This window comes from Hypanus sabinus, chromosome 15, assembly GCF_030144855.1.
Source record: "Hypanus sabinus isolate sHypSab1 chromosome 15, sHypSab1.hap1, whole genome shotgun sequence".
Classification (NCBI taxonomy): Eukaryota; Metazoa; Chordata; class Chondrichthyes; order Myliobatiformes; family Dasyatidae; genus Hypanus; species Hypanus sabinus.
In genome coordinates this window covers 19,757,650-19,776,969 of record NC_082720.1, presented here as the reverse complement: position 1 = coordinate 19,776,969, position 19,320 = coordinate 19,757,650, and the positions used below count along the sequence as shown (strand labels likewise).

General features: G+C 44.7%; 1 protein-coding gene across 2 annotated transcripts in view; it reads left to right on the top strand.

Annotated features, from left to right (window-relative positions):
- rmnd5b (required for meiotic nuclear division 5 homolog B) overlaps positions 1–19,320 on the top strand; it is a 44,995-nt gene that overhangs the window by 14,987 nt on the left and 10,688 nt on the right. For both annotated transcript variants that reach the window (XR_009515826.1, XM_059990083.1), the window contains exons 5-6: positions 9,348–9,514; positions 13,456–13,621. Coding sequence is in view for 1 of the 2 variants with exons in the window: in XM_059990083.1 (XP_059846066.1) it covers positions 9,348–9,514; positions 13,456–13,621 (333 nt within the window). In the remaining variant the exon portion in view is untranslated. The remainder of the gene's footprint in view (positions 1–9,347; positions 9,515–13,455; positions 13,622–19,320) is intronic.

Genomic DNA, 19,320 nt, shown 5'->3' with positions numbered 1-19,320 from the left:
CAGGGACAATTGCAGTTTCTGTCTCTGACCAGGGCTCCAGGGATCACTTTTCCACTACCACTCAATCTGCATTTTCAGAGATTATGAAACGCGTTGTGGCCTTGGACTTTCAGCACGGTGGGACAGTAGCTAGTGTTGCTGCTTCTCAGCTTGGCTTCGATTCTGACCCTGGGTGTTGTAGCTGCAGGGTTTGCATGTTTCCTCTGTGACCATCTCGGTTTCCTGTGTGTGCTCTAGGCTTCCACCCACATCTAAAAGACATATCTTTAGGTCAATCGGTTACTGTAAGTTGCCCTATAGGTTAATAATTTAAAAAAAAAGTCAAATGGGAGTTAATGGGCACGTGAGAAAGAATGAGTTACTGGGATGTAAGGAGAAGGTGGATGGAATCGATGGGATCGGATCCTTGGGAGCCAGATGGGCTGAATGTTCCAAGGATGGAGGAGAATCCTTCAACTTGGCTGCTCACAGTTATGTATTTCCTTCATCTACTACATACAACGTAACTGCTGTGATGCTAATCAATTGGTCTGCTACCCTATTCCCAGTGCAGCGAGACTGTCCCATTACTGAAACCCTTTTCTCAATCCACCTTGCTTCCAATTTAGTACATTTTGTACTAAAGAGGAACCATTCTACAGAACAGATGGGAGCTTCAGTATTTGTGACCTCTGTTATTGAGCAGCAGGACACAGGCAAGGCTTGTGATTGTATATACTGGGAGGCTGAACTTCAAGTCTTATATGAACATTTAGGAGCAAAATTAGGCCATTTGGCCCATCAAGTCTGCTCCACCATTTCATCATGGCTGATCCAGATTTCCTCTCAGCCTTCTCCCCGTATCCCTTCATGCCCTGTCCATTCAAGAATCTATCAATCTCTGCCTTAACTATACATAGAGACTTGGCCTCCAGGTGCTGCTTGTGGTAAAGAATTCCACAGATTCACCACTCTGGCTAATGTCATCAGAAAAGTAAAGTTCCTCCCACTGTCAGCAAGGTGGACCTTGCTGTCTCCAGTCTGTCAGCACATCCATCTTTTGACGAGTTGAAGGAAGGTGTGACCGCAGGCTGGATACTGCTAGCAGCAGTGATTCCTTGCCCCCTCACTTGTACCTGAGATTTGGAAAACTCGCAGCAATGCTTCAGGGCCCTGGAGGAGCACCAGCAATGTTGCTTGCAAAATGCAGCAGCACATCGAGCAAGCTAATGTCAGTGCCCTGGGTCATGACAACGTCCCCAGTGTTGAAATCCTAATTAGACTCAGCCAGGTCTGTTGAGAGGGCCGCATCATTTGGATAGCCAATGCCAAGCTCCTGAAATGGACTCTCTGTTCTGAGCTCTCTGAAGGGAAGAAATTACCAAGAGTATTCAGGTGAGGTTACAGATTCCAATATGTTCATAAAGCTTCTTTGGAAAACACATAACATCCTCAGCAACTTGTGGGAATCCCTGGCCAGTGACAGCTCATAATAGGAAAGGCACACCCAGTGAAGAGTTTCCATGAACTTGCAGGAACCCACCCAACAGTCTGCAAATCCCATATTGGCCTCATCAGTCACCTCAGATCAGAGTGGAAGCAAAGTGTTTCTGACCCCGAGGGAGAGCTCCTCGTGACACTTCCTTGTGGGAATGTATTCGATCTCCGTGATAAGTTGTTTGCCTTTACATGTGTGCAGTTAAAGTGATCTGATCTTGTTTCTTTTTGTAAAACTGATGTTGTGTTTAATTGGTCTGTTTTATTTTGATATAGACTCACTTTCAAGGATTCTTTATCTCATGTTCACAATGTTTAATGCTTATCATTCATAAATATTTATTTTTTTCATCTGTATTTGCACAGTTTGTCTTTTGCAGACTGGTTGTCAGCCGTGTTGACTGTGGTCTTTCCTTAATTCTATTACGGTTACTGGATGTACTGAGTATGTCTGCAAGAAAAATCTCAGGGTTGTATGTAGTGATTTACATGTACTTTGATAATAAATTTACTTTGAAATTTGAAGTGAAAAACTGAAAGGGAATTTCAAAAAGTTACGCAACAGCACCACCAATTGGTTGGAAGGGAAACTGCACAAAGTCGACAGTTCATTGGGATATCTATTCTAAATGTTTATATAGAGGCCTGAAGTTAATTATTACTGAAGGTTGATAAAGGACCTGCAACAAAAGATGAAAAAAATATATTTTTTTCACTGAGTCTTACTTCAGTGGTTGGTAAGTTGATGGAAAAGATCCTGAGAGGCAGGATTTATATGAACATTTGGAGAGGCTTAATATGATTAGGAATAGTCAGCATGGCTTTGACAAAGTCAGGATTGTGCCTGATTGAATTTTTTTGAGGATGTGACTAAACACATTGATGAAGGAAGAGCAGTAGATGTAGTGTATATGGACTTCAGCAAGGCATGTGATAAGGTACCCCATGCAAGGCTTATTGAGAAAGTAAGGAGGCATGGGATCCAAGGGGACATTGCTTTGTGGATCCAGAACTGGCTTGCCCACAGAAGGCAAAGAGTGGTTGTAGACAGGTCATATTCTGCATTGGAGGTCGGTGACCAGCGGTGTGCCTCGGGGATCTGTTCTGGGGCCCTTACTCTTTGTGATTTTTATAAATGACCTGGATGAGGAAGTGGAGGGATGGGTTAGTAAATTTGCTGATGACACAAAGGTTGGAGGTGTTGTGGATAGTGTGGAGGGCTGTCAGAGGTTACAGCGGGACAGTGATAGGGTGCAAAACTGCGCTGAGAAGTGGCAGATGGAGTTCAACCCAGATAAGTGCGAGGTGGTTCATTTTGGTAAGTCAAATATGATGGCAGAATATTGTATTAATGGTAAGACTTTGAGCAGTGTGGAGGATCAGAGGGATCTTGGGGTCCAAGTCCATAGGACATTCAAAGCTGTTGTGCAGTCTGACTCTGTGGTTAAGAAAGCATACGGTGCATTGGCCTTCATCAATCATGGAATTGAATTAAGGAGCCGAGAGGTAATGTTGCAGCTATATAGGACGCTGGTCAGACCCCACTTGGAGTACTGTGCTCGGTTCTGGTCGCCTCACTACAGGAAGGATGTGGAAACCATAGAAAGGTTACAGAGGAGATTTACAAGGATGTTGGCTGGATTGGGGGGCATGCCTTATGAGAATAGCTTGACTGAACTCGGCCTTTTCTGCTTGAAGGATGAGAGGTGACCTGATAGAGGTGTATAAGGAAGAATAAGGCAAGAACAGGAAAACAGATTATTATCTGAATGGTGGCCAATTAGGAAAAGGAGAGATGCAACGAGACCTGGGTGTCATAGTACACCAGTCATTGAAAGTGGGCATGCAAGTACAGCAGGCAATGAAAAAGGCCAATGGTGTGTTGGCATTCATAGCAAGAGGATTCGAGTACAGGAGCAGGGAGGTTCTACTGCAGTTGTACAAGGCCTTGCACCTAGCATATTGTGTGCAGTTTTGGTCCCCTAATCTGAGGAAAGACATTCTTGCTTTAGAGGGAGTGCAGAGAAGGTTCACCAGATTGATTCCTGGGATGGCAGGGCTTTCATATGAAGAAAGACTGGATCGACTGGGCTTATACTCGCTGGAATTTAGAAGATTGAGGGGAGATCTTATTGAAACGTATAAAATTCTAAAGGGATTGGACAGGCTAGATGCAGGAAGATTGTTCCCGATGTTGGGGAAGTCCAGAACGAGTGGTCACAGTTTAAGATTAAATGGGAAGCCTTTTAGGAACGAGATGAGGAAAAACTTCTTCACACAGAGAGTGGTGAATCTGTGGAATTCTCTGCCACAGGAAACAGTTGAGACCAGTTCATTGACTATATTTAAGAGGGAGTTAGATATGGCCCTTGTGGCTAAAGGGATCGGGGGTATGGAGAGAAAACAGATACAAGGTTCTGAGTTGGATGATCAGCTATGATCATACTTAATGGCGGTGCAAGCTCGAAGGGCCGAATGGCTTATTCCTGCACCTATTTTCTATGTTTCTATAAGATGATGAGAGGCATTGATCATGTGGATAGTCAGAGGCTTTTCCCCAGGGCTGAAATGGCTAGCACAAGAGGGCACAGGTTTAAGGTGCTTGGAAGTAGATACAGAGGAGATGTCAGGGGTAAGTTTTTAGAGTGGTGAGTGTGTGGAATGGGCTACCAGTGACATTGGTGGAGGCAGATACAATTGGGTCTTTTAAGAGACTCCTGGATTGGTACATGGAGCTTAGAAAACTAGAGGGCTATGGGTAACCATAGGTAATTTCTAAGGTAAGGACATGTTCGGCACAGCTTTGTGGGTTGAAGGGCCTGTATTGTGCTGTAGGGGTCTATGTTTTTATGTAATCCCTATAGCCTTTGATATAATTGATTATATGATCTGACCATATGAATGAACACTGGGTATATGAGTTGGAATGTTCTGTTGAAGTTGCACAAGATGTTGGTGAGGCCAAATTTGGAGTATTTTGTGCAGTTTTGAGCACCTACCTACAGGAACAATATCAATAAGTTTGAAAGTGTGCAGAGAGAACATACAAGGAGGTTTCTCGGACTTGAGAAAATTTATTGGGATGCTACTGGGACTTGAGGATCTGGGTGATGGGAAAGAATGGATAAGTTGGAACTTTATTCACTGGAGTACAGCAGAATGAGGGAAGATCTTTTTGAGGTATCCAGACTTCTTCGGAGTACAGAATGGTAAATGCAGGCAGGCTTATTCCCCTCTGTGTGAGTGAGACTCAAACTAGAGGTCAAGGGTTTGGGCTGAAAGGTCTAAAAGGAACCTGAGGGCAACCTCTTCTCTCGGAGGGTGGTGCAGGTGTGGAGCGAGCTGCCGGTGGGTGTGGATTCGATTTCAACATTTAAGAGAAATTTGGATGGTACGCGGATGAGAGAGGTTTAGAGAGCTCTGGTCCACAAACGGCTAGATGGACTAAGCAGGTGCACTAGGTGGACCGGAGGGCCTGTCTCTCTGCTGTTGTGCTCTGACACTGTATGGACTCTCCCCAGTGCCTTGTTTCTTGTTGTGCCATTCAGTGAGACTGGCCTTGTCACTTCCACCTGCACACTCTGATTACTGCATGTTCCCTCCCTACGGAATGAATTGTGGTTTCTTCTGGTTAACTATGCAAATACTTTATCTATTTCATTACATGTCTTGTATTCATCTAAATTGTTTGCAGCTTTGACGACCTGTTTGATCCCTCCAGCTGTAGTCCTAATTTGCACCTACAGATTGTGCATTCTTTTAAATGCCACTGACTCTCCTTTCCCGTGCACACTGCTGACCTGTTCATTCTTAAAGTACGTATATGTCACCTTCTACAACCCTGAGATTTGTTTGCTTGTGAGCATACTCAGCAAATCTATAGAACAGTAACTGTAACAGGATCAGTGAAAGATCGACCAGAGTGCAGAAAGCAATGAACTGTGCAAATATAAATATCAATAAATAACAAGAACATGTGATAAAGAATCGTTAAAAGTGAAGTCATTGATTGTGGGAACATTTCAATGATGGGGCAAGTGAGTGCAGATATCCCCTTTGTGTAAAACAGCCTGATGGTTGCCGGGTAGTAACTGTTCTTGAATCTGTGGTGTGAGTCCGGAGGCTCTTGTACCTTCTACCTGATGGCAGCAGTGTGAAGAGGGCATGGCCTGGGTGGTGGGGATCTCTGATGATGGATGCTGCTTTCCCGCAACAGCATTTTGTGTAGATGTGCTCAGTAGATAGGGGTGCTTTACCCGTGCTGGATGGCTGAGGAGGCAGACGTTGAGGAGAAGGGGAACTCATCGTGATGAGAGCTTAACGAGCTGACTGACCGCCATGCGGATTGGGAAACCAGGGTGATGCCAGCAATCGGCATCTACCAGCAATTTTGACTGGAGGAACTGGGACCCAACACATGATCAGGGTGGGACTGAAGGATCTCAGTAAGAGAAACCCCTTCAACAGGGACCACTTCATTCTGAAGGTCCTGCTCGAGTACTGCAAGTTCGAGGCAGAGGAAATCTATTGCATTCAAGACTTCAGAGGTTTTTTTCAATATAACCTTCAAGTGTGTGGCAGGATAGCAGATGTTCCTGCAGACTTTTCAACAACTATTGAAGGCACAGCTACTTGTCACCATCCCCACCCAGAAGAAACATGTTCAACCCACATGAGCCCATTGGTATTTGCCTGGGCCAGATCGGAAAGGTCAGGGTGTCAGGACCGGAAGCAAGGCAAAGGGTCAGTTCTGCTCGCTGCCCTGCAACGTTTACTCCGCTCTGCGCTGAACTGGGGCTGTGGCCTGCTCCAGTTGCAGTGATGCCTGGCTTTGTGTCTTTCAGAAAACTTCTAAAGCTACTTGCTTACTCTTATTGTTTGCACGATTTGTTTTTCTTCCCCTCTCTGCACATTTGATGTTTGACGACCTTTTTTAATGGGTTCTTCTGTGCTTTTTTTGTTTTGTGGCTGCCCGTAAGGAGACAAACCTCAAGGCTGTATAATGTATACACATTGTAATAATAAATGTACTTTGAACTTCGAGGGCAAAGGAACCTGTGTGAATATCAAAGATTTGTTCAGGAACTTGCCAAGTAAGCACCAGATGAAGTTTAAGTTGGGTGTGGATTCAAATGGCTCCATCGTCCACTGGCCCTCGGCCTTCATCATCAGAGGTAACCATGGTTACGTGGAGTTACAGCAGAGCCTGGGCTGACCAGCATACATCAAGACTGGACACGTGGCAATTCAGTGCAGTAATCTGCAAGAACTGCAGACAGGAAGGCCTCCAGACTGCCAGGAAAGCAAATATTGCGACCTCTGTGGAGAGGCAGGTCACCTCCAGAAAGCCTGACCAGAACATGCTGGCACGTACCTGCCAGCAGTAAGAGGGAGAGCTGGCACTGGGAATGCACAGACAAATGCCGTGGGCCTACCAACAGCGCAAAGACCACGGCCCTCACCGAAACAGAGACAGACTCAAACTCCTACCCGCCCCTCCACAGCGAAGAGGAGTCCATGGAGAAGGGCAGAGCAGAGGGACAAGAGGAGGAATGGTGGTGGGTGAAGAAGAAGAATTTCTTATGAGAATAAAAGGAATAGGAAGAAGAGGGCAGGGCAGCAAACAGGTGACAGCAACCTCTTCCCATCAGGATGAAGCAAGCGTGAGAAACTGGCACTAAACACCAGAGGAAAACGTGGAAAGGAGCCAACGGGCACTTGCGGATGGAGAAGGAATTCCACCGACCAAACCCCAGCCACTGGAGGCCAGGGGCAGCACACGAGCCTCCATTTCCAGGAGACTCAGATCAGCCAGTCAAAACCAGGGAGTTGTACAGAGGCCACTGGCCCCCAGCTCCAGGAGACTGAGAGCAGCACAGGCGCCATCCCTTCCCTCCCAGCTCTGGGAATCCACGAGTAGACATGCGTCAGATCAGAGAGGTGGAGGGTGCAGATCGACCGGAGAAGGAGAAGTGTCCAACGACGTCCCTCTTTCCCCCATCAGCATCACCACGTCCAGGGGAGGATCACCCTCAATACGGTCCATTAGACCTCCACAACTACTGGAGGAGGTCTCGATGAGGGCCCCATGGTCAGTGGGCAGTGATTGTTGCGCTTCCAGCCTGGGGACCCTGCTACAAGGAAGCAACTTCTCTAATCAGCCAAGTCAGGGAGGAGGTTGCTGTGTGCATCCTCGTGGCAGATGAAACCCTCGGCTCCAGCTCATCGAGGTGTATAATTCAGCCGCGCGGAGCGAGCGCCAGGCCGCTATCGAGCAGCCCCCTCCGCTGCTCACAGCTGGTTGTTCTGGCCACTGACTTCAATGGCTGGATGATCTGATAGTGTAGACAGCACCTCCAGATCCCTGATGGAAGTGGTTAAAACAGCCAAGCTACGTGAGGCCTTCAGCAGCCACAACCACCTGGTTCCGACCGACCGGCTGGCTCAGTCCGTTCCTGGATTAGTTTCCTGTTCGTGTTAGAGCCTATCGTGGTCAGAGCCACCAACGTCACACACGGTGTTCTTCTCTGACCACTGCCTGAGTCTCCTGTCACCTGTGGGAGGACCGGAAGGCAGGCAGGGGGATGTGGAAGCTGACTGTCCAGCTGCTGACCCCCGGGAACATTGAGGAACTAGAGAATTAGCTTTGTATTTTAGATGCTTTGTTTCTCAGTGGACACCTCTAACCCACAACCCTCGAGAGCCGCGGTTTCCTTCGACTGGGATGTTGTGCATTGTCGCTGTTGGCAGAGTTCAGATACTTCTCTACATCTCGCCCTTACCCACCCTTTTAACAGCAGCCTTGAATCCCAAGCAACACATACAAATTGCTGGAGGAACTCGGTAGGGGAGGCAGCATCCTTGCAAAAGAGTAAACGTCGAGGCTTCCAGCCAAGAGGTGCCTCTGGGACTGAAAAGGAAGGGGGAAGATGCTAGAATAAGGTGGGGAGGAGGGTAGGTGAAAGGTGAAGCCAGGTTGGTGGGGAAGGTAAAGGGCTGGAGAAGAAGGAATCTGATGGGAGAGGAGAGTGGGCCGTAGGAGAAAGAGGAGGAGGAGGGGACCCAGGGAGAGGTGATAGGCAGGTGAGAAGTTAGAGTGGGGAGTAGAGGAAGTGGGGGAGGGGGAGGAATGTATTTACTGGAAGGAAAAATCAATATGCAATCAGATTGGAGGCTTGTCTATATTAATAATAAATAAGAAAAGGGCCCACCAGAGGCACACCACCAGTCACAGGCCTTCAGTCCAAGAAACCACCTCCAACCGTCACTCCGAATTTACTACCAAGCCAGCAATTATAAATCCAGTTAGCTACCTCTCCTTAAATCCCTTGCAACCTAACCTACCGGATGTAGAGAAAATCTGCAGATGCTGGAAATCCGAGCAACGCACACAAGACACTGGAGGAGCTCGACAAGCCAGGCAGCATGTATGGGGGAAAGAAGTACAGTCGATGTTTCAGCCCAAAGAGTCACTTGTATTTTTTTTCTATAGTTGCTGCCTGACCTGCTGAGATCCCCCACCATTTTGTGTTTTGACCAGACCAGCCTGCTGTGTGGGGTCTTGTCAGAGGCATTTGTGTCCAATTTCTTTCAAATGCTTGTCAACATTGCCATCAGTGCCATTTTGCATTAACCCTCCCCATCCCACTTTCAAATCTCTTACTATCTTTCCTTTCAGTTGGTCCTGACGAAGGGTCTCGGCCCAAAACATCGACAGTGCTTCTCCCTATAGATGCAGCCTGGCCTGCTGCGTTCCACCAGCATTTTGTGTGTGTTGTTTGAATTTCCAGCATCTGCAGATTCCCTTGTGAGTGTGATAAGCTGTTTTCTTTGTTTGCGTCTGATTTGAATGCTTTGCTTCTGTCCCTCAGATGGGCCATGACAAACCGGGAGAGACTGCTGGCCTTGAACAGCACATTGGAGTTCAAACTGCACAGGCTGTATTTCATTAGCCTACTGACTGGAGGCATCATCAACCAAATTGAGGCACTGGAATATGCCAAGAACTTTCAGCCCTTTGCACAGCAACATCAAAGAGGTCAGACCAGATGGGTTTGGTCAATTGTTTAAAAGGCTGCTTCAACTTAAAAGCTAAGTAACAAGCTTATAGTGGCTATGATTGAATAAACCTGTCAATCATACCAATAAACTAATGCACTTTATTAATTCTGTTACTTTTTTAAAAACTTTTCTCCTCCTCTTCTCCAAACATTGATATTGTTAGTTTTAGGAGAGTATTTTACCATGTTTTTAAAATAATTCCCTGGATGTACAAAGGGCACCTTCTCCAATGCACCTTCCAGATGCTAAAACCCGACAATGAGGCCATTCAGTTGTTTTTTTTTCCCTTTTCTCCCCTCCTGTTTGAATAAGTGACTTCCATGAGAGGTTGCACCATAGCCTTAAGGAGCAGGTAGATTATCCATCACCCAAAGCTGAAGTACCTATCACTCGTCCTGTGGTCCAGTTCCCTCTCGACTGAGATTGGCTAACGGAGCAGAACGGGATCTTCCTTCCTTGGTCACTCATGAATGATTCTCTGTGTATCCTACCTCTGGCACTGTCCATTCTGCTTGGGCATTTAATAAGAATACCAAAATGCTCAGGAGCATTCAGCGTCCAAATATTTAAAGGTTTCAAGATGTTTAAGGCACTGAAGTAAAAGAGAGTCACTTACCATAATGTAACAACCCATAATAAAACTTATCCATACAGTGAAGTAAATTCAGAACCAGGTCGGAGCAGTATTAGACCATTTGGCCCATTGAGCCTACCTCGCCATTTTGTCATGGCTGATCCATTTTCCCTATCAACTCCATTCTGCCTTCTCCCTATAACCCTTCACGTCCTGACTAATCAAAAACCAAACAACCTCCACCTTAAATACACCCAATGACCTGGCCTCCATAGCTGTCCAGGGCAATGAATTCCACATATTCAGCACCCTATGGCTAAAGAAATTCGTTTTCATCTCCGTTCTAAACAGATGTCCCTCTATTCTGAGGCTATGTCCTCTGGTCCTAGACTCAGCCATTATAGGAAACATCCTCTCCGCATCCACCCTATCTAGGTGTTTCAACATACGATAGGTTTCAATGGGATTTCCCCCTTCATTCGTCTAAATCCCAGCAAGTACGGGCTCAGGGCATCAAATGCCCCTTTCATTCCTGGAATAATTCTTCTTAAGCTCCTTTGAGCTCTCCCTGAGGTCAGCACATCCTTCCTGAAACTGCTCACAATACTCCAAGTGAGGCCTCACCAGTGCTTTATAAAGCCTCAGCATTACATGCTTACTTTTATATTCTAGTCCTCTGAAAATGAATTCTAGCATTGCATTTTCCTTCCTCACCACCAATTCAAATCGACCTTTCGGGATTCCTGCACGAGGGCTCCCAAGTCCTTTCACACCTTGGATTTTTGAATTTTCTCCCCACTTTGAAAATAGTCTACACTTTTCTTCCTTCTACCAAAGAGCATGACTGCACACTTCCCCACACTGTATTCCATCTGCTGCTGCTTTGCCCATTCTCCTAGTCTCAGTCCTTCTGCCACCTCCCTGGTTCCTCAACACTGCCTGCCCCTCCACCTATCTTCATATTGTCCGTGAACTTGGCAACAAAGCCTTCGATTATTCCATCAAACTTGAGAATACCTGATGGAGTAGGTCCACTTGTTTAAAAAAACACATAACCATCTCTACTAGCAGTCTCCAAAACCATTAGTATATCTACAGAATAACGCAAACTTTAATAATAATTCTACATTTACCCCTGTCACAACTAGTTACGATTCTCTGAGCTTTGCTTATGGATAGCCTGTAAGCAGATTTCAACCAGACTTGTACTGGTTTCCCAACATTTGTGTTGACACCCTACCTCATTACAGCTGTCCTTCCCTTTTGTGGTTCTGGTCTATATTAAGGGTTGTGTTTTGTTTGTAGCATCATAACAAAGCAATCCTGGAAAATCTGGTTTCCTCTGGGTGTTTCTGAATTCTATGTTAAATGCATGTTGTTATATGCACAGAGGTTACCTGTACATAAGGATTATTTAGATTATATTATGTATGTTGTCTATTTATTTACTGTGACGTGGGGGCCACTTAGCCCACGAGTTGATGGTGGAAGAGCAATCCCACCATTTGCATTTCTCCCTTTTGTTTCATTTAACCATACATTGTACCCTTGCTTGCATTAGTCACCAGCCACTGCTTACAGTACAGTGACCAGAGACTGCAGTAGGTAGTCCAGGAAGTCCATGCTGTCACAAGGAGAATGTTTACCCTCTACAGAGATGACACTGGAATTCAGGATCAAATTTGGATTTACTTCTGTTCTGTGGTGGCATCCATATTCCAGCTCTTTGTTTTGTAACATTTGCTGATCTTCTGTTTCTGGTTAGGAACCAGCACAAGAACAAGTCCTTCTGTGCTGACAATGATGCCAATTAAAACATCACATCTGCCTGTGCCCTCCTGCATCTTGTGTACCTATTCATGCACGGACCTACAGTGGTGCTAGAAAGTTTGTGAACCCTGTAGCTTTTTCCCTATTTCTGCATAAATATGACCTAAAATGTGATCAAATATTCACGTAAGTCCTAAAACAAGATAAAGAGAACACAGTTAAATAAATAACACAAAAAACAATATATTTGTTCATTTATTTATTGAGGAATAATGATACAATATTACATGTTGGAAAAAGTATGTGAACCTTTGTTTTCAGTAATTGGTGTGACCCCCTTGTACTGCAATAATTTCAACCAAACATTTCCGGTAACCGTTGGTCGGTCCTGGAGGAATTTTAGGTCATTCCATCTTACAAAATTGCTTCAACTCTGGACTGTCGGTGGGCTTCCTTGCATGAACTGCTTGCTTTGGGTCCTTCCACAGCAATTCTGTAGGATTAAGGTCAGGACTTTGACTCGGCCATTCCAAAACATAAATTTTCTTCCTTTTAAAACATTTTGTTGTCAATTTACTTTTCTCTTTTGGATCATTATCTTGTTGCATTATCCATCTTCTATTAAGCTTCAGCTGACACAACGCTGCCCTGACATTCTCCTGTAAACTGTCTTGATACAATTTTGAATTCATCGTTCCCTGAATGATTGCAAGTTGTTCCATTCATGAAATAGCAAAGCAGTCCCAAACCATGATGCTCCTTCCACCATGCTTCACAGTTGGGATGAGGTTTTGGTGTTGGTGTGCAGTGCCTTTTTCCCTTCAAACCTAGCAATGAGTTAAAAGTTCAACTTCTGTCTCACCTGTCCTCAGAACATGGTCCCAGAAGCATTGTAGAACATCCAGGTGGTCTTTCGCAAACTTTAGAAATGCTCTTGTAGCCTTTCCCAGCTTCATGTATCTCTACAATTCTTCTAAGGTCCTCCTGAAAGTTGTTTTGATTGAGGCATGGTGCACATAAACAGATCTTTCAAAGCAGGCTCTGACTTTGTGTGTCTTTTTTATGGGACAGGTACCTCTACAACCCACACCTCCAACCTCATCTCATTGATTGGAACAAATAGCTTTTGTAGAAGGCATTACCCCAGAGGTTCACATACTTTTTCCAACAAATACATGTCATACTGGATCATTCTTCTCAATAAATAAATGAACAAGTATAATGTTTTGTGTTATTTATTTAATCAGGTTCTCTTTATCCTGTTTTAGGACTTCAGTGGCGATCTGATCACATTTTAGGTCATGCTTATTAGAAATAGAAAATTCTACAGGGTTCTCAAACTTAATAGCACCACTGAAAATGCCTGTTACCCACTGCAATTGCTTTTGCTTCTATTCTAAGCAATTATCACTTTTATTTAAAAACTTGCCCCATAAGTTTCCTTTAAAATTTCTGCACTGTCATCAGTAATTTTTGACATTTGTTCTGCTAATTTTCTAATGTGTTACCCTTGGCCAGGGGCATTTTGCTCTTCTGTGAATTGCTCGATAGTAATGCAAGAGTTGTCATTCCAGACATCCAAGTGTTGATGGGAAGCCTGGTTTACCTGCGCAATGGTATTGCAAACTCCCCATATCTCCATCTGCTGGATTCAAACCAGTGGGCAGACATCTGTGACATCTTCACCAGAGATGCCTGCGCCCTCCTCGGCCTTTCTGTTGAGTCCCCGCTGAGTGTCAGGTAAGAACAATGTCATAGCTGGAATCTTTTCCCTTTTAATATTCTAATTGTGACTGAATTTTAAGTCATTTTAATAACAACAAGCAGATTAAGGTGTTTCTAATTTGAAATTATGAAATTATTTCATTTTCTCTCCCAGTTGTTTCTGGCATCTCCAAGCCCAAATGCCTTTAAACTGCAGTAAGCAGAACAGTTCTGAATTGTCTTACTGCTTATTTCTCGCCAACTATTAGTGACAAAAATCACTGCTTTTTGAACACAAACACACACACAACTAATGCTATTTTATAAACTTCCCTTTAGGCATGGTGTCATTTCTAACGGTTACCCAAGCCTGACGCTAGTTCGAAACTGTTCAGTAACAATCTCCTGTCCAAATTAAGTGGCATAGTATCCCAGAAGAACGAAGGGAATTCCCGCTATTTTCTTGATTGTTTTTGTTCTTTAAGAATTGTTCCAAATAAGTATCTGCAGGGAAAGAAATAGCCTAGGCTGATGCCCTTTCTCTCTCCTCCCTGACGTGACAGTTCCACTGCTTCTGTGGTCTCTGTCCCCCCTATTGCCATGTATGTTGCTGGATCTGATGAGCACTCCCACGTCCTGACAGGAACTGGAAAGACTGGTTATCTGAAGCAGGTGAACATGGTGTGAGTCCTGAGGGCCGAAGCTTGCTTCATTGGAAGAAAAGTTGTTTCTCAAGTTTGCATTTGGCTCCCATAGACCAATATGAGGGGAGAAAGACCAGGGGGTCAGAATGGGGTGGGGAATTAGGGCATCAGGCACCTGAAGGTTCAAGGTCACCCTGATGAATTGAATGGAGGTGTTCTGCAAAGTAATCACCCGGTCAGTGTTTGCGTTCTCCAGGGGAAAAGGCACGGAGAGTGTAGATGCAATTCACCAAACTGGAAGTGAAATGCAGTTTCCCTGTTTGGCTAACCAGATGGTGGGGAGGGAAGCAATAAATGTGGGGATGTTGCTGCTCCAGTGGTTATTTGGAAAGATGTCATGAGGATAGGAGTGAGTGTGGGGAAGCACAAGTGAACAGAAGGTCTGAAGGGAACAGTCCCTTTGGAACACTGAGTGGAGGCTTCGTCTGAAGGAAACTCCCTGAAAGCATCAGAAATTATGGAGGAGGAATGTGGGGCGTGACGTGTGGAAGCTGAGGACAGGATTTTAGAGCACAAGTGTAGGAAATGGAAAAGCAGCAGTTGAGAATCCTGACAATGATGGTAGCAGTTAAGCAGTAAGCAGTTTAACCTTGAGGTTTAACCTGCTGGGATGTGTGGAGCACTGTGAGGGAGAACTAAAAGCATCAAAAGCTAGTTTTCACCAGTTGATTGGCTTGACCTCATCTCTCATGTATATAAAAAATACAGGCAAACCAGCAATTGTAAATATAGCGGAGCAATTTCTGAAGTTTAGTATATTAGTGTGTTTTTTTTTGCTTGTTTCTGTTCCCATGACTTCGACTGAGATCTCTTTTTCAAACTGCTCGGAGCACAGAAGGTGAATTCCCTGGGAGCCACTGGCAGATGAAGAGATGAGATCATTGTATCAGTGTCACTGCAGTTTCATCTTCCTGTTGAGTTTGGGTAGGGTTTTGCTCTAGGCTGTCTTCCTCTTCACATGATTATCATTCAGGATTAAAACAAAAACTGGTTTAAAAATTCAATCTTTTCGGATCAAATTCATTGGACTTATCCTTCATTTTAACATTAAATAGCTGCTCAGCTTTCCTTTGTTAGATATTCTGATGTGAAAGTTGTTTGTCCCATTTTGTGTATCCAAATGAGCACTAGTTATACAGAAGAATTGCAGAGCACAGAAACTTGTAGAAATGTTTCATTCCATCTCTTTCCTTCGATTTTATTGTAAAGTTGTTTCTTCCAGCATTTTGCATCAAAGTGGGGATATTATGAAGCTGCAATTCTACATATTTTGAACCCACTCTTCTGTCCATCTTCTGCAATCCTGGCTTTTGGGTAAATAGTCAAGTTGCTCTCCTCCAGTGGATAAACTGGTTGAAGCACTAAATTATGGACGGAGTCATTTTTTTCCGTCTGGCCTGTATTGTGCAATTGGCCATTCTTGCCTGAATCTAGCCAAGACTACATCAGCTGGAATCTGCATCCATAGGAAGTGAAGGCATCAACTCTGCTGTCAGTCACTATCTAAACAATATCCTCTGACTTGTTTTTTGGAAAATGTATGATCAATGTAGAGTGTTAAAGAGTACCATTCAAACAGCTTCATCACAAGAACTTTGTCCTGTGCAATTGGATCTCCAGTTAGGTATGGCTCAAAGGTATGACAGAAAGAGCAGGTGAACTCGTATTTGCAGAAGTCTTCACTGTGTAAGACAAAGAAATCTGAGTGTTAGGGGGCAGATTTGAGTGCAGTTGCCATTACTAAGCAGAAGGTGCTTGGGAAACTAAGAGGTCTGAAGGTAGATAAATCACCTGGAACCGGATGTACTATATCCTCAGGGCCCTGAAAGATGTAGCTGAAGAGATCGTGGAGTCATTACTAATAGTCTTTCAAAAATCACTAGATTCTGGAAAGGTTCCGGAGGATTAGAAAATTGTAAATGTCATTCAACTCTCTGAAGAGGGACACAGAAGAAAGGAAATTACAGGTTATTTAGCCTGACTTCAGTGGGCAGTCAGATCTTAAGAGTCCGTTATGAAGGATGAGGTTTCAGGGTCCTTGGAGGCCAACATCAGCATGGTTTCCTTAAGAGGTTTCCTTAACAGCCTGACAAGTCTGTTGGAATTCTTTAAGGAAATAACAGGCAGGATAGACAAAGGAGAGTCAGGAGACATCTGGGTTTTCAGAAGGTCTTTGACATGGTGCTGCACATGTGGCTGCTTAACAAACTAAGAGCCCATGCTATCACAGGAACGATACTAGGATGGACAGGGAGGTTGGCTGACTGACAAGAGGCAGAATAGGAATACAGGGGGACTTTTCTGGTTGGCTGCTAGTGACTAGTGGTGGTGTGACTGCCTCTTTTCACTTTATATGTCAATGATTTGGATGACAGAATTGATGCTTTGTAGCAAAGTTTACAGATGATTCAATGATAAGTGGAGGGGCAGGTAGTATTGAATTGAATTGACTATTACTTACATCCTTCACATACATGAGGAGTAAAAATCTTTGTTATGCCGCCATGTAAATGTACAATTTATAGTAATTTGTAATAAATAGAGGACAGTCAATATAACATAGAAATACAATTGTATCAGTGTGAATTAATCAGTCTGATGGCCTGATGGAAGAAGCTGTCCCTGAGCCTGTTAGTCCTGGCTTTTATACTATGGTACCATTTCCCAGGTGGTAGCAGCTGGAACAGTTTGTGGTTGGGGTATCTCGGGTCCCCAATCATCCTTTGGGCCCTTTTTACACACCTGTCTTTGCAAATATCCTGAGTAGTGGGAAGTTCACATCTACAGATGCGCTGGGCTATCTGTACCACTCTCTGCAGAGTCCTGTGATGGGGAAAAGTACAGTTCCCATACTAGGCAGTGATGCAGCCAGTCAGGATGCTCTCAATTGTGCCCCTGTAGAAAGTTCTTAGGATTTGGGGGCCCATACCAAACTTCTTCAACTGTCTGAGGTGAAAGAGGCCCTGTTGTGCTTTTCTCACCACACAGCTGGTTTGTACAAACCACGTGAGGTCCTCGGTGATGTTTATGTTGAGGAACTTAAAGCTGTTCACCTTCTCAACCCCAGATCCATTGATGTCAATAAGGGTTAGCCTGTCTCCATTCCTCCTGTAGTCCACAACCAGCTCCTTTGTTTTTGCGACATCGAGGGAGAGGTTGTTTCCTTGACACCACTGTGTCAGGGTGATGATTCCTCTCTGTGGGCTGCCTCATTATTATTTGAGATTAGGCCAATCAGTTAGTGTCGTCAGCAAATTTGATTAGCAGATTGAAGCTGTGGGTGGCGACACAGTCATGGGTATACAGAGAGTAAAGGAGGGGGCCTAGGACACAGCCCTGAGGGGCACCTGTGTTGAGGGGCAGAGGTGAGGGAGCTCACTCTGAACACCTGCCAGCAATCTGACAGGATCCAGCTACACAAGGTCTCTGAGCTTCTTGTTGAGCCTGGAGGGAATTATGGTGTTGAATCCAAGAAAAGCGTTCTCAAATAAGCATCCTTCTCCAGGTGTGTAAAGATGGTGTGTAGAGCTGTGGCTATTGTGTCATCTGTCAATCGGTTGTGTCAGTAGGCGAATCGTAGGGGGTCCAGTGTGGGTGGCAGCAAGCTGCAGATGTAATCCTTGACCAGCCTCTCAAAGCATTCGCTTATTATTGAGGTGAGTGTGACAGGACGCCAGTTGTTCAGACATGTTACCTTGGTCTATTTAGGTACAGGGACAATGGTGGATGTTTTGAAGCAGGAGGGCACTCTACACTGGGAGAGGGAAGATTAAAAATATCTGTAAACACTCCTGCCATTTGTGTCGCACACATCCTGAGTATCCGCCCTGGGACGCCATCAGGTCCCACAGGCTTGTGGCTGGCCACTCGTGGGGAGCACCTGTGTACTTCAGCCTCAGTGATGACTAAGGTGCAGGTGTTGACGACATCAAACCGAGCGTAAAGAAGATTTATCTGGGAGAGTGGTTCTCTCAAGTGAGGCTGTGTCTCAGTTTGGAGAGAAAATTAGAAGTCAAACCTTTGAACCTTTGTTTGATTTTGAGAAGAGATGGGGCTCATTTGCTCGTTACTATCATTTCAGTTAACTGATAAATTTCCTCCACAATCTAAGTGTAAATTTTGCTTTGATATATTTGTTTCTTCTTGTTGGCGGTTTGATGTTTATCTTTAGAAGCTTTCTATATGACGCATGGCTCCGGGGTTGTACCCTCAATGGGCTTTTCTTTCTCACCTTTCTTGCTCAGTAGGGTTTTTTTTATTCACAAAAATTTTCAATCTTTAAGATAATTTTTTTGAGGCATTGTAAGTGTTGTTACTTCGATGTAGCTGTGTATTTTTGAATAATAATAATAATAAAAAGATTTGAAAAGAAAGAAGATTTATCTGGGAGAGAGGCAGCGATGTGGGAAATGCCTCTTCATTTAGCTTGGTAGTCTGCGATGGTGTGCAGACCTTGCAATAAGCTGCATGTGTTGTTGGTGTAAAGTTGTGTCTGGATCTTGTCCCTGTATTTTTGTTTCGCTGCCTTGATGACTTTGAGCAGGTCGTAGCCGCATTTCTTGAACTCCTGCTGATTACCAGCAATGTCTCGCACGGAGCTGTTGATCCGGGGTTTCCGGTTTGGATAGACCCTGACCAGCTTCTGGGGGACAATACCCTTGATGCACTTCCGGGTGAAGCTCATGATGTCTTCCGTAAACTCGGAGACATCCTCATCATGGAAGACATTCCAGTTGCCGTCCTCAAAGCAGTCCTGTAGCGTGGAGGCCGATTGGTCGGACCAACAGAGGGCGGTTTTAACTATGGCCGCCTCTTGTTTCAGCTTCTGCCTGTACATCAGAAGCACGTTGGAAGAGTGATCAGGCGGAGAAGCACTTTACAAGCATTGCGGAAGGGAGAGTAGCAGTGGTTGAGAATGCTGCCTCTCTGTGTGCTCACCTGGATGTGTTGACAAAACTTCACAGAGACTTTAGACAGTGACGCTCTGTTAAAGTCACCGGTGACGATGAAGGCAGCCTCTGGGTGTGCCAA